This window comes from Stenella coeruleoalba (assembly GCF_951394435.1).
Source record: "Stenella coeruleoalba genome assembly, chromosome: 3".
Lineage (NCBI taxonomy): Eukaryota > Metazoa > Chordata > Mammalia > Artiodactyla > Delphinidae > Stenella > Stenella coeruleoalba.
The window spans coordinates 64377635-64394155 of record NC_137148.1 but is presented as its reverse complement, the minus strand read 5'-3'; the positions used below and the strand labels follow the sequence as shown (position 1 = coordinate 64394155).

General features: G+C 33.1%; 1 protein-coding gene across 5 annotated transcripts in view; it reads left to right on the top strand.

Moving 5' to 3' along the window:
* Nucleotides 1–16521, top strand: part of SSBP2 (single stranded DNA binding protein 2) — a gene marked incomplete at its 3' end in the record, with an annotated part of 298632 nt that overhangs the window by 215623 nt on the left and 66488 nt on the right. For 4 of the 5 annotated variants that reach the window (XM_079918568.1, XM_079918566.1, XM_079918565.1 and 1 more), the window contains exon 6: nucleotides 14205–14264. In XM_079918568.1, coding sequence (XP_079774694.1) covers nucleotides 14205–14264 — 60 coding nt within the window. Of the gene's footprint in view, nucleotides 1–11526; nucleotides 11602–14204; nucleotides 14265–16521 lie in introns of all 5 variants that reach the window. The other variant, XM_079918569.1, reaches the window with a different exon arrangement.

Here is a 16521-nt window from a genome sequence, read left to right as displayed (position 1 = left end):
GATAACAAACTAAAAGATTAGTAAGTACATCATTTCTTAATTTGAATAAGTGGAATACTGAATATCTCAAGTTGAACTGACTTACTGAACTATAACATTTAACATTATTAATATATATAGTTTAAAATTCACACATTAAAAATAGTATTTCTCAGAATTAAATACACCAGGATTTGGAGAGTAGAGGTGGGGAAGGTTGCTTATTTGTCAAAGTTCAATAAATAAAACTGAAGTTTAATTTTCTTAAAAATGTAATTTTGAATCTTTAAAGAACAAAGATTCTGAATATTGAGAACAGAACAAGTCTTTCTCTAGTATAAAGATAAAAGCAACCTAAAAAAATAAAGGTGCCTGACAGCTACTGGCTTTGATAATGCTTTCCTGCAGTTGTGGTAATAGTTTTTCTGGCTTCAACTATTAGAACAAATTAAAACTGCTCAGCTTGAGTAACTAAGTAAGTTTTTTTTTTAAATCGCAGTTTCAAACAACTGAAGACCCTATAGCGGTGACTAGATGGACAACAAGCAAAGAAGAGGGTGTCAGGGGTTTAGACTCTTTACTTGGGTTTTTCAGTTAGAAGGGAATGAAATAGTTTCCTATTAGAAACCTTACTTTTGATGTTTATTTATCAAAATGGGTATTTATGAAAAAGTTAACTTGGCCATCCTAGACCAATATCTTATTTTTGAAAATTCTTCCCAGAATGCCTCTATTTTTATTATAGGTCCTTGGGAAACAAAAAAATGTATAGCAAATATCCAAAGGCAATTTATAACACAATCTTAGTTTTTTGTTTAACGTTGGTTACAGAAACAAAAACGGGCACCATTCTTTGGGGAATTAGAGGTAAGGAATGGATTATTAAATATAAATCAAATAGTAAATATATTGCAAATTTCCTATATAGGTCGGATAGATTTGCCTTAAGTATACATAAGGATACCTTCAGCTTTTTGAAAAATAGCTTATCAGACTTCCTTGGTGGTCCAGTGGTTAAGCACGGGTTCAATTCCTGGTAGGGGAACTGAGATCCCGCATGCCATGCCGTGCAGCCAAAAAGAAAAAGAAAACACCATAAAAAAAATATATATATATATATAATATATTAAAAAAATAAAAAATAGCTTATCACTAGGTCGTGTTCTGGAATAATTTATCTTCTATCTATATCAGAGGTCAACAGACTTTTTCTGTAAAAAGCCAGATAGTAAATATTTTAGGATTTGAAGGCTTTGAGGTCACGCTACTCAACTCTGTTGTTGTAGTATAAAGGCAGCCATAGACACTGTGTGCACTAAAGAGCATGGCTATTCCAGTAAAACATTATTTACAAAAACAAGTGGTGGAGCACATTTAGCCATGATAATTTACCCACTCCTATTCTTTATGAAGATGGTCACCACTAGATGGCCTGTAAGAAATCCAAAGGGTAAAGACCAAGAACAGTGTTTCTCCAAGCGTATTCTTGTACTATTGTCAAGAGTCCCGGGGGTCATCTGCCTCCCAGTATATCAGGATTCTTGGTGGTGGGGTAATGGCACTGGAAATCCTTTGGTTTTTGTTGTTTGTTTTTTATTTTTAACAGATGAGTCTTACAAGCTAAAATTTGAGAACCACTGGCTCAAACTGCTGATGACATTCAGCAACAAATATTTATGGCCCCCTCCCACCACCCTGTGCTAGAGTTACTACAGTAAACAAGCTAAAGAGAAATCCTTACCCACATCCAACGTAGAGTCCACTATGGGAGACAGTCAGTAAACAAAATAAATAATTATTTTAAAATATATGATATGTTAGATTGTGATTAAGGACTAGAGAGAAAAATGAAGCAGAAAAGGAAAATAGGCAGTGTTGAGGAAGTTCTGGATGGGGTGGCCACAGAAGGACTCATCAGGAAGATGCCATTTAAGTAAGGACTTGAAGGAAGTGAGGGAACAAGCATCTGGTGTCTGAAGGAAGTGTTCTAGGCTGAGGGACAAGCAAGTATAAAGCCCTTGAGTTCAGTGCATGACCAGCTTTTTCCAGGGACAAAGAGAATGCCTGAGTAACTATAGTGGAGTGTCGGCTGGGGAGAGCAATTAGATATGAAGTCGTAGGCAGGAGAAAGCCACATCAAGTAGAATTTTGTAAGTCATTGTAGGGATTTGGGGTTTTGTTCTGAGTGCAGGGTTTTAGCAGGGTCTTTCTGGCTGTTATGTTGAGATTCATCTATAGGAGGGAAAGGTGGAAGCAGGGAGACCAATTTGGATGTCACTGCAAAACTTTACAAGAGAATATTATGGCTCAAACAAGGCTGGTAACAGTGGTGAGAAGTGACTGGATTCTAGATATAATTTGAAGTTAGAGCCAACAGATTTTGGCGATGGTTTGGATATGTGTTGTGAGAGGAAAAGACAAATCAAGGGTGACCGCAAGTCTTTTGGCCTGTTCAGCTGAAAGAACGGAGCTGACATTTACCCGTGTTATATAGGTAAAACTGCAAGAGGAGGTATGAGGGGACAATCAGAAGCTTAAGTTTAAACTTGTTAAGATTAAGATGGCTATTAGATATTCACGAGATGTCGAGTAGGGAGCACGGTATCAGATCTGGAGTTTTATGCTTGAGGCTTGGACTAGACGCATTTGGGAGTTATTAGCATACAGATAATATTGAAAGCTGTGAGCCTGGATGACATCACCCAGGTAATGAGTAGAGAGAGAGACAAGAAGCTCAAGGATCCCAGGGTTCTGTTTTTAAGAAGGCAGGAAGATGAGGAGGAACCAGCAAGAAGAATGGGAAGAAGGAGCACATGAGTTTGGAAGAAAACGAGGCAATGTGGGAGCCTGGAAGCCAAGAAGAAAAATGCAGGGAAGTGAGGAATGATAGCTGTGTCAAATGCCGCTGATAGTTCAAATTAGTTGAGGACTGACAACTGACCACTGGACCTAACGAGGTGGTCACTGATGACTTTGATAAGGCCAGGTGGAGTGATGGGGGTGACAGCCGCATAAAAGTAAATTCAGGATAAAGTAGGAAGAGAGAAATTGCAGACAACGAGTGTGTCCAACTCTTTCAGAGTTTCAAAGAGTTTTGCTGTAAAGGGAAAGTGAAGATGAGGCAGTAGCTGGAGAGAGAAGCTGGGGAGGTCAAAGAAATGCTGCTGGGAGTGAAGTGTTGGCTATTATAAACTGTTCATTCCTGCCGAGGGACAAAGAAAACTGCTCTGCTGGCACTTGTGGACAGAGAGTATAGGCAATTGCCAGGTGCCATCTATTATACCCAACAATCAGGTATAAGACATAATGCCAAGGAATAGAGTAATCGGATATTCTTTGTACACAGTAGGATGCTTATCAAGAAAGAGTAAAATAGAGTTACTTACTAAGAGTGCCTGCAAATGTGACTACTACCTGTTTTCTGTCATTTTTATATTCTATAAATAATCTGACATTGCAAATACCTTTGACATCAGTAATATTTTCTCCACTCAAATTTGTCTTAGTTTTATTCTGTACATTTATTCTGTATCTATTTAAGACACGTGGTTCAAAATGCATCTTAATTGGAGATGGAGAAATCACTTTGTGCAATTTGAATTCTCTCATCTTGCTTATTTTCATACTTTTTAGCATTAGGCAAATTAGTAAGCTGTAGTTTCAAAACAGACTTTTGGGGCATTAATAATTTCCGTTAAAATCTGTTGAGTAGAAAAGATTATACAGTTCAGACTTGAGTTGAGTAACTTTAGACTTCATGTTTGCAGGTAAGTAACCAAGTGAATATGAAGTGTAACATTTCATTTTAAAGAAAGTAAAAATATATATAATCTGCCACTTGTATCAGAGACCAAGCCCATAGGCAGGTTTCTTTAACAAATGTTATCACTGCTTATGAATTTGAAAAGACTACTGCTTTATCAGTAGAAACTTACCTAGCATATCAAGATACCAGAAGGGTACCAGAACAAAGTAGCTTTTTTTTTTTTTTAACCTAATGGTACATTTAGGTAAATTAAAGTGCTTGTCTCCCACCCTCTCATCTAGAACAAGTTTATGTGGAAGGATGAATATAAAATAGGGAAAAGGTTGGGGAAGAGGGGAATGTTTTTGCATTCTTCAATGAAAAATTAAGAGTAGTTTTAAAAAATTATTGTTTTTGCTTCTTTTTTTATCGAGTTAGCCCAATACTTTTCCTCAATTATAAACCTCACATATTGATTTTCATACCCATAGTGTTTTTTTTAATATACTACTAATGAGGGTTGATCTGTCCTTGTGACTTTAGTCAGTGATGGGAGGCAGCACAGAGCGAGATTCAGTTTACGCAGGACGCCAGCTACTTGTCCCACAGACACCAAAAAAAAAATAAAAGGGTCTGTGTGTATTTGTGAATATAAATTGATCTAAAACAAATCATTAAAGTTTTTTATAGAATGTTTTTCAAACTTCTGTAGTTGATTAGACCAGAAGGCAGCATAGTCCCCATTCACAATCCACAAGTCCATTGCCACGAGCCAGTATCTGATATATGGTAATGAAGGCTTGAGAAATAGTCTCATCTTTTTGAAAAGGCCCATAATAGAAATGAGCAATTTTAATGCTTAGACTAAATCCATATCAGAAGAATCAACCTGCTTATAACTCTGTGCTGAATTGGATTAGCCTTGCCAAAACAACATCTAGGAAACCTGATCTGTTCATACTTTACAGATATTTGATATGCGTTATTTTAATTAAGTGTTGTTGATGATAGAATATCTAAGATGTATGGAAGATAAACTACATATTTATGCTTATCAGCAGAATTGCTAGCACAAGTATGTCATTTTGTGAGCTAAATTAGTTTAATACTAGTTGGAATTAAAATGTGTTAATCAAGAGTGTCTTATCCACTGGGGTGTCAGTAATGTCTGATGGAGATTTTCCTGAAAAACAGAAAAGAAACTGAACAAATTAAGATATATGAATTGTAAAGTAATTTTAACGAAATTCATTTGATGTATAATTTATGCTTCATTACTTTTCTATAGAAAACTTATGAAGCATCTCATGGAATTATAAAAATAAAAACATGTGAACAGTCCTACTGTATGAACGATGGCAGAAATGAATGTACAAGTCACAACACTTTTTGTGATGCTTTTTTCAAAATAATACTGTCAATATTATATATTATTGATAGCCATATGACTTCAACTCTTATCACAATTAAGGAAAAAAAGATTTACTTCTAAGTGAGATTTTGAATAGCAAAATAGAGAATAGAAATCTATGTAGGAGAATCATGTAAAGAGAACTGGACTAACTAAAAAACTGGACCCAGAATGAATAAAAAGTAATGTTTAATTTTTAAGAGAATGTTTATGCTTGGGGTAAAATCTCATAGTGAACATATTTTTATTACCTTTACAAGACTATAATTATAATCTTCCATATTTATCATTTAAAAAAATTATGTTCAAGAGAAGTTTTTCCCTTGAAAGATTCTGTCATAATTTTTATGACACAGAATTGTGTATTATTCCCTGTGTCTGCCTAAAACAGTATGTGAAAAATATCAGAAGAAAGATTATATCTGTCTAAAGTCATATCTGCACAGGATCAAGAAACGTAGATATTTGATCTTTATGTAATTAATATAATTACTGAAGATAACCGATATTTTTCCTAGCTATGTATCACTTTGTATCTTGTGTTTTTGCCTAAATGTTGATGGAAGTAAATTACTTTTTAGCAAATAACCACTTTTTCTTACAGATTTTTAGACTAAAGATGGTTATGTGGTAAAGACAATATGATGTTACTCAAATGCTGAGCCTCTTAATGGAAAGAAAATATGTAAGCTAGAACATGTTTCTGAGACCTGAGGATTATGGCTCTTTGAATGTATTTAAATCTAAGAAGACCAGGGTCTCATGTGTACACCTGGCACTATATTAGACAAACAGTTGAAATGCCCTGCTATATTGAATTACTGGCAGTTCTCATGGCTGGCCTCTGCTTTAGAAAAAAATTGGGAAGTTATCATACTTTTTTTTTCTCCAAATCATACATAAATTAACCTGACATCCTTCTATACCAAAAAGTGGTTATTAAATACTGTTACTTTGTAAAACTGCCTAAGAATCACTATTTTCAACCCTGACGCCCCAGAAATAGAGAAACCTGAAAGCAGTAGGAGAGAGTACAAGACCTTCTTAGTCATCTAAATCATAAATTCTCTCATATGTTGTTGATGTAGATATTGTAATTATAACTCCGCATCATCTTGGGATCTCCAACACTTTGTTCTTTACCTACTTTTATTAGGTCCTCTAGAACAGGGGTCACCAACCCCCAGGGAACCGGGCCGCACAGCAGGAGGTGAGCCACGGGTGAGCAAACGAAGCTTCATCTGTATTTACAGCCGCTCCCCATCTCTCTCATTACCGCCTGAGCTCCGCCCCCTGTCAGGTCAGCAGTGGCATTAGATTCTCATAGGAGTGTGAACCCTACTGTGAACTGTGCATGCAAGGGATCTAGGTTGCACGCTCCTTGTGAGAATCTAATGCCTGATGATCTGAGGTGGAACTGAGGCAGTGATGCTGGCACTGGGGAGCGGCTGCAAATACAGATTATCATTAGCAGAGAGGTTTGACTGCACAGAGACCATAATAAATCAGTTGCTTGCAGACTCATATCAAAACCTCATCAGTGAGTGGCAAGTGAAAACAAGCTCAGGGCTCCCACTGATTCTGCATTATGGTGACTTGTATAATTACTTCATTATATATTACAATGTAATAATAATAGAAATAAAGTGCATAGTAAATGTAATGCCCTTGAATCATCCCAAAACCATCCTTCTACCCCCCCAACTCCCCCCACCCCCTGGTCCTTGGAAAAATTGTCTTCCATGAAACTGGTCCCTGCTGCCAAAAAGGTTGGAGACTGCTGCTCTAGAAGACATAATTTATCCTATATAAGCAAGCTGAATTTTCCCCTCTATACATATAAGCATTTTCTCATTAGACAACCAGATACACTATGCCAGAACTGTGCCTTACCCTTTGCAATATCAATAGATGCTACCTATTTTTAACAAGACACATAAATTGGCCAGGTGAGATTTTATACAAGAGAACCAAACTTTATTACACCTTTTGCTGGTTTATAGAGTCTTCCATCAATGTTGTTCACTCACTCAATCAATGACCCAGCTATGGAAACAGCCAAGTATTTATTGAATGCGACTCTGTACATTCTCTCTTAGAATGTGCTAACTGCTTCCTTCCCTTCCTCCAGAACCTCATTACAAGTTGTCACATTATAATGAACAGCTTGATTACAATCATAATACTCTTCTAATAATACCACATCCATGTACCACCATTCCTAACCCATCTTCTATTCCCTTCCAGTATTTGACTTAAAAACAAAAATAAATGAACTAAAGACAACATATATTATCAAAACTCTACCAAAAATATTCAAGAAGAGAGAGATAGAGCTTACTAAATTTATTTTATATTTCAGTTGTTGAATTTCTTTTCATCTGGTGAATCAAGAGCACATGCTAATTAGTGTTTTATGTGCAAATTAACTTGATTACCTGAAATACCACTGTCTTTTCAGCTTTTCATGGTTGTGTGGTAACAAAGGTAAAGAATTCTACATTAAGTGAATGGTTGCAAGGTTGCTGGGGGTGCCTAGGAGGAAATGCCAAGTCAGGCAATTTATTTATGGTCAGTTAGTCATAAGAATGAAGTATGTGTACCTGCCTTTATTCTATAAAGGTATTACTATAGTCGGATGTTATATAGCTCTAAGAAAACTAAAGTGGCAGTTAAGGAATTTGGTCTTTGGTTTTCTTTTACATAAAATAAGGAGGTTGACCTAGTTAACTCTACAAACTTTTTGCTGTAAAATGTGTCAAAAAGGTATATTGGAATAAAATTCTATAAGTCAGATTTTATTATAATTGTACAATACAGAACTTGTAAAAACTTCACTTGAGTAGTTTTGTGAAGTCATTTTTTTAAGTGTGTATTTCTTTTTTAGACTGTTTTGTAAGTTCATGTTTTCTCAAACTTGGTAATTGTGTATTTCTATGTCATTTAAAAACTACTGTTTTTTCAAAAATAGAAGCAAATTTCACATGAACAGTTTTGTACTCGAAAAAGTTCAGTTACTTTAAATTGTAGAACATATCTCAGACTTCTAAATTTTCAGAATGTAAACTGTCCTAAATGTTACATTTGTTCATTCTAAAGAACTTAGTATTATTCTTTTCATCATTGATTTGTTCTAAATTTGTCCTAAATAAAATAAAATGTAGTATATAGAAAATACTTAAGTATAAAATTGGCATTTTAAAGAAGATTTTACTTTTTAGTGATTTTAAATTTTCTTTATTATCAACCTGCTCTTAAAGACCAAGATTTAAAGAGTTTCTAAAGCCATGTTGAAATCTTTAAAATAAGATATAGGGTGATTTATACACTGCTGCCATCAATTTTAAGGATTCTTAGAAATATCAGTTTTATTTTATGGATTGATTACCATAACATTAAGGTACTTGTTCTGATCTGGTTTCATGTCCTTTCCTCTGAAGTGGGTTCCCTTCATATCAAGGCACACATTACGCTGCAGTGTGCTGAATCCTCTATGAGAATAGTGTGCTCAGGAAATGGAGGGAAAGGAGCCTATAGAGACTCCTTAAAGAGGAAGTGACATTCCAGCCCCTGGAGGATTAGTAGATGTTTACTTGGCATAGAAAGGAGCACACTGAGTTATCTCAAGAAAAACTGTGGTATTGATAAATCATATTTATGCTTTCTGGAAACTATTAAAATGTTAGAAAATATTAGTAAAGTTAACATTTGAGCAATGTGTCATTTAAGATGTACAGTTTGATCATATATATATGTGAAAAGAAGTTAGGGCTTTAAATGGTTCTTATCACCTGTAATTTCAGAATGGGTAAATTATTTATAAAATAATTCCATTGGTGGGGTCTGGGATCTTCAGAGAAGGAAAGATGAGAAAGAACTTCTTCCTTCTAAATCTTAGAGAATTGAGATAAAGCACTAACAGTTTATGAAGATGAAATAAGAAGAGGGAGACTACTACTTTCCACTAGCAGAAATGGCAAAGAATAAAGGAAAATCTCTCTTTTAGGAAAGCAGAAGTTTAATATTTCATGAATAATTCTTGATATAATGGAAAATAATAATCCTTTAAGACTGAATGATGTTCATTCTGAAATAAATTATGATTCTAAATGAGTGTGATTTTTTTCTCTAAAAGACTACTTGGAGGAAATGGGCTGGACATTTAGTTTATATTTCTATTAGAGTTTTTTTCCTTTCATTTAGTCATCAAATATTTATTGATTTTCTGTCTTTGTATACGTTTTTATTGCTTGCACTTTGGTTTATCCCATTCATTCTAAGTAGATAACTGAAACATGTAGAAATGAGAATTTATGCCTATAAATGTATTTCCATATGTCAGGGTACTAACTGTGCTACTCAGTTTATCTTGTGTATTATAAAGAACCTTTGTCCATGAGTTTTGCCTAATTTGGAAAACTTTTTTAAAAGCCTAGCCTTGATTTTTAGTCATTCATAGCACTACATGTTCTGTCAAGTAGGGATGATGTAATATGACTTCTGAGGGAAGGCACCAGGTTGAAATATTATTTTCTTTGGGTTTTCATTGATATTTGCCATTTGGTGAAGAGAATATTTTATTTCTTCCAGATTAGTGGACTGTAGAAAATAGTTTTTCCAGAACATTGTTTCTCCTATTAATTACAAGACTGTGAACCTTGAAAAATCCTAAGCAGAGGGCAGTGATCTTCATCTGCTTTGTTCACTGATATGTCCCACCATCTAGAACAGTGCCTTTGTGGGTGCCTAATAAATATTTGTTGAATGAACAAATCTCTAGCATGCCTTTTAATCAGTAAGTGCAGCTTTTTTATTCTATTGGCCTTTGATCTGAACAAAGGGCATCATTGTTGGAGTATTTTTTTTCTTTACCTAAGTTTTTCTTTTTCTCTGGAAAGCATGGGAATAAGCTTCTCTAGCTCCTTGATAAAGATAGCTTGTGCCTTAGGAACATAGACTGATATCACCCACACACACTTCAAATATTTATAGCTATTTACAGTATGCTAATCTTTATACTTAAGGGTAATGCTGGAAATAATTAACATGGAATCATGTTTTTTTTTTTTTTTAAAGACTCAAGTATTATTCTTTATTATACCAATTGACCACTATGTGGATGCAGATTCAAAATTAGGAAATAATACAAATTAGTATAAACTATATTTTAAATGGCCTTTTATGAAATATTAAAAAGAAGTAAAAATATTCCAAGTAACTGGAAATTGTAGAGTTAAACTACCTATTCTACTAGCATTAATATTTTTTTTGTTTTTGTTTTTTTATTTTTTTCACACACACAGTGTATTTTATTTTTACAAGAGGTAAATAAACTGACACCAAGCATTGTAAATGGATGACCACAACAAAACCAACAATGATTGCAATTACCAAACACGAAACACACTCATACCATGTCATAATATTGACATTCAGTATCATGGGGGTTTTAAATTATTATTTCCCAAGAGACTGCTGAGATCATCTTGTCCAACTCTCTCATTTTAAGGTTGGGAAAACTAAAGCCCTAAAGGCTTTTAATTTAGGGTCCCTCTGCTAATTAGTGGTGGTGCAAAAACTAGAATCCAGGCCTTTGACTCCCAGTCAAATGTTTTGTCCACACACATTATAAATAACTTTTTAGCCCATTTTTCAAGGGGAAGGCTTTTTCCATTTAAAATATTGATTCATCATTCTGACACCCTCAAGCACATATTTTGATGCCCAAACTATTAAAAAAATTTTCCCCAAGTATTATGAGTAAGTATACTTTCATAGCTAAGGGCTCTTTTGAGGAACCTGTTCTTCCCAGGTTATCAACGCAGAGAGTACTGAAGGTCTGTCGATAGATGTACTTTATAATATCAGTAAGTATACTTTATAATATCAGTATGTAATCTCTTAGATTAGCATTTTACCATAAAAGAATTTAAACTTGTTGTAATACCTTAAATTATATTTGAAAGCAAATTGACTTCTGAATAGTGAAATACAGAATATTAGTAGAATATTCTCATTTGCTAACATGAAAACTCTTTTGGGTTCTGTTGCTGTGGCTATACCTCAACAAGTAGGCAGCTGAGGACCTAGGTGGTTAACTGGATATCTTAAGAATCAATCTGAATATTAAGAGCTTATAACAGCACTAATTTGATATTAAAATGCTTTAACCATAATAATGTTTATATTTTAGGGAAAAGTAGTCGTTTTTTATCTAAACTAACTAGATTTTTGTTATTTTTTGCTTTAATTGTATAGCTATAGATTGATAAATAGAAGTGGTTTTCTTCCTTTTTTTTGGCTAAAAAAATTTTTGAACTTCTGGAGGAGGGCAAACAAGAGGAAATAAATTAAAAAGAGACTCTTTCTCTCTCGCAATCTTATTCCATAGGGGACTACAGGTTCGCAACTACCACATGCACTGCCTCTCCCTCTTAGTAGTCCCTTGATGGGGCCTCATGGTCAGATAGGAGAATACAACAGTCCTGTTAAAATACATTTATTCACAATGCCATTGATTAGAGAAAAATTTTCTCTTTTCAAATAGTCCATTTATATTAACAGTATTACATTATTTTACATTCAGAGGAACATACAAATCTCAAATGCCCTGTTTCAAATAAGGTACATTTCAAGGTTATCAGTATTTAGTAGTGTTTTAATACTTTCTACCTTGTATTCCATTTTGAAGTGATTTTATTATAGACAGGAATTATCAGTAACCTATTTTTATGTCTCCATGTCTCAAACACTAAATTGATATTGTACTTGGGCTTAGTGACTATGTCATAAAACATCACTTTGTGAAAGAAAGGCAACCATTCCAAAATCAATGACACGATATTTAATTAAATTTTTTAAGTGAGTCCAGAATTTATAAGACAGTTTCATAAACGAAATTAGGTGGTTAGAAAAGTAGCAGAGGGAGTGTGAGTTTTGGGATGAGCTTCCCAGTTGACAGTATAGTTAACTAATTAATCCAATTTAGAGCTTCAGAAATGAGGAGAGTCAACTTTAATCAAATGTGTGAAAACTAAACATTTTTTAAATGTTTAAACTGGAAAATCCACTTAAGTTTTATCAGCTGAAGGTGACACTATTACCTGAATAATCTACTGTTTCTGTCCATTTAAAATGATCTCCTAGGAATATGTTAACATATAAGAACACAGCAAGTAAAAACTCAAATTGTTTAATTCTAAAGTTCTTCTTGTTGGTTTGTCAGACCCTCCAAAAGATATTATAGAAAAGTCTATAGCACATAAATTTGCTAGAATTTTATTTTTCAGCTGCTGCTTTTAAAATAGCCCTAGAACTTCAGGCCTAATTTCTAAAAATATTTTTAGAAAATTCATTATAAATGTGGAATTTAATTATGTAAAGTACTATAGATTTGGCTTGCCCAAGCCTTTGGTAAATTGATTCTTAATTTATATTAATTCATTCTTAATATTTTACTTAATATTCAACCCTTTAGAGTTGATAATTTGCTTATATTACATGTAATTATGTATTATAATTAAACAAAATTATATTTTTCTATAAAAATGGAATTTTGAATAATTTTAGGAATAAACTTAAAAATAAAAATTGTGCCCAAATCTGAGTGATCAAAAATATTCTCCTTCCACTCATCATTGGACAATCACTAAATGATACTTTTAGCATATTTTTCAGACAGTTTCAGGACTGACAGAATCAGCACATCTTAGCAGCCTCTGATTCATCTAACAAGATAAATTGACTTGAGTTTTAATATAAGGCCATTTTTTTTCTTCTGGACTTCTGGAGGAGGGCATACAAGAGGAAATAAATTTAAAATATAACATATACACACTACTATATATAAAATAGATAAACAACCAGGACTTGCTATATAGCACAGGGAACTATATTCAATATTTTGTAATAACCTATAATGGAAAATAATATGAAAAAGAATAGTGGGAGGGAGGGAGACGCAAGAGAGAAGAGATATGAGAACATATGTATATATATAACTGATTCACTTTGTTATAAAGCAGAAACTAACACACCATTGTAAAGCAATTATACTCCAATAAAGATGTAAAAAAAAATAGATAACTAATACAGACTTACTGTATAGCACAGGGACTCTACTAAATACGCTGTAATGGGCTATATAGGAAAAGAATCTTAAAAAAGAGTGGATATATGTATATGTATAACAGATTCACTTTGCTGTGCACCTGAAACTACCACAACATTGTAAATCAACTATACTCCAATAAAAATTTTTAAAAAAAGAATATATATATGTGTCTATATTTATATATATATATATATATATATATGTCTGTGTGTGTATATGTATATATATAATGGAATCACTTTGCTGTACACCTGAAACTAATGCAACATTGTTAATTATACTTCAATAAAAAATGGTTATTAAAAAAAGTACACACCTCATAGTCTGCTAGGCTCAAAATATGCAAAGAAATTTCAATTTTAAAATGTATAATCGATTTTGAATTATAACAAACCCTTAATGAAAGAAAGCCAAAGCTCTCCTAACCACAAATGTCCCTTGGAAAAGAAATTTCTTTACCATTTTAAATGGAACTACAAAAGAAAAGATGAAGAAATTTGGCAACTTTAAAATTATTAGAGGAAAATTATAACCGAATTGGGTAATTCAGTCAAAATTATTAGAGGAAAGTGATAACTGAATTGGGTAATTCAGAATCCAGTTTGTATAATAATGTAGCCAGTGATCCTCTTCCTGAAGTCTTTACTAAGATTCAATTGCCTAAATTTCTTAGTCTTACTTTTTGCCAATTAGATAGCATTAAAATTTTTTTTTGCTAGTTACTTTAGTCATCTTTGATTTTTTTATGATTTCTTTGGAATTTTTCCAGATATTCTACAAAGTAAAAAATAGGATGGTAATTTTTGTTAAAAGCTTTTATTCTACTGAAATCAGCCACATAAGTAAATTTGATTTATGTTTTGTATAATTCAAAAATTCTTAAAAGCAGTTTATTTTCAGATCTGTATTTTACATTGTTTTTTTGTTTTGTTTATTTGTTTGTTTTACTTCAATAGCCTTTTATGTCACCTCGGTACCCTGGAGGTCCAAGGCCCCCACTGAGGATACCTAACCAGGTAAGATTTGTGTGTGCTATTTAAGTTTGGTGGTTTTTTGTTGCGTTTTTTTTTTAAGAGTCAATAAAGATCTTGAAAATGTCACATATTTCTCTCCTATAAAAATGTTAAATTATTCTGCATCCTATTTTATGCTACTTCTAGTGATGTATAACCTACATTAAGGGTTGGCAAACTATAGCCCATAGTTTGGCTGACTTTTTGTAAATAAAATTTTATTGGAACGCTGCCACATTCATTCATTTATGTATTGTCTATGGCTTCTTTTACACTGCAATAGCAGATTTGAGTGATCATGATGGAGACCATAGGTGGCCTGCAACCCTGAAATATTTACTGTCTAGATCTTAACAGAAAAAAGTTTGCTGACCCTTGGAGTCTACCATATACTTTGAAGCTACCTTTCAAAATATATATAATTTTGGTAAATGCAGATTATACTGTGAAGGATGGCAATAAAATTTTCTATGAACATACTTAAGCTTATTTTTATATTATATAGTTACAATAACATGGCTGTAACATACCAATTTTGCCCAATTATAGTGGCATATCAAGCATATAATTAGCTGCTTCTAGAAGGGTTAGATCTATTAATAGTTAACAGTAGATCATCCAACTATCTTTATCTACAAGAGCTCTGCGATTTCACAGACTTTCGTCCTCAGATAGTTTATCAATAACATAAATACTTATTTGCTAAAGAGAATAAAGCACAATTTTTACTTGCAGGTAGCTTATAGTTTAGGTTTAGAATAGAGACAACGTGCATGTGTGTGTATATATATATACATATATAAGTAACACAAGAAGAAATTAAATGCTTAACCATACGGAATATTAATGTCAAGATGATTGTTTTGTCACTTTCTTTGTTTTTGTATACATCATTTTCCCAGATTTAAAGTAAACCCTGGTTTATTATTTTTATCACAATAAAATCTTTTTCATTTTTTAAAAATTTCCACTTCCTTCCTGACCAAAAAATGGAACAAGAAAGCTGTGCTTACTTTGATAGTACATTTGATAGAAATGGAGTTTTCCTTCTCCTCTCCTAACTCTTACTGAAATTATGCAGTGTCCTTGAAGTGTCCCAATTGCTGGTGTTCTCTGCTTCTAATGCACAGCAAAGAGTGCCAGCACCCACATCCACCCCCAGGGGAGAACTCTAAGCAGGCAGCAGTGCTGGGTCATCTCATGGTTACAGGGCTAGAAGTCCTCACATTAGCAGCTGGAGGAGTTTTCTCCTTCAGACTGAAAATGCATTCGGTACATAGGGCCAGGGAAACATGGCATGAAATAGGAAAAAGAAGTGCATGGATGCCAAGGGTTTCAACATATGGGAGTTTTATTTTCTCTGTGGGTGAACCTATATGTATTGACAGTCAGATCTGCTTATAGGTGCCTGAGTCTTTTAAATTTCCTTTTCTAAGGACAGAAAGTTGTATCTTTCATTGCAGTCTTCATGGTGTTTCAGACATACCATTCATAGCTTTATGTATTTTGTAGATATAAGAGGTTTGTGAAAATCTCCATTAGGGAAATGTGAATTTCTTGTACAAGCATGTGAGAATTTTTCTGATTCCATTTATTGCATATGAATAATGAAAATCTCATAGAGTTATTGTAATTGCATCCATTTGACAGTGTTGAAATGCCTGCTATGTATAAGATACTAAGTTCCACACCTAAAGAAATTGACAAAATGAAAGACACTTTTAGGAAGAATGGGTTAGTGGTAGAAATGTGGAATTGTAAATCTAGGTTGTTTGAAAAATTTTTTAAGAACAACAACCTTTGGATTTTTAAAAGAGGCAATTAAAAAGTTAAAGGTAATAAAGAGTTATGATACAGGTTCTTTCTCCTCAAGAGTTTTAAACAGTCTTTACCTAAGTATATTTTAAAATAATTGTACTCTTCTATGAGTGGCCCTTTTTTGCCCCCCTCCCCATATATAGTTAAGCTTCATTAATCCAAACATCTGTCTTTCAAATTTATAATAATTTACATTTATACTATTTTTTAAAGAATTTTGAGCAAACTGTTAAATATTTCCTAAAACAATGTTTACACTATTAACTATTTAGTAGCATGACCTTTTCAAACAACAAAACATTTCTTCAATTTCATTATGTAGTCATTAAAGTAAAATTGGAAAAGCTATTTTTGTGATTAATTGGAATGATGTATATAAAAACAAATGTTAAAGTTTTTATTTAGTCTATTTTAAATGATCATAAACTAATAAAATTTTCTT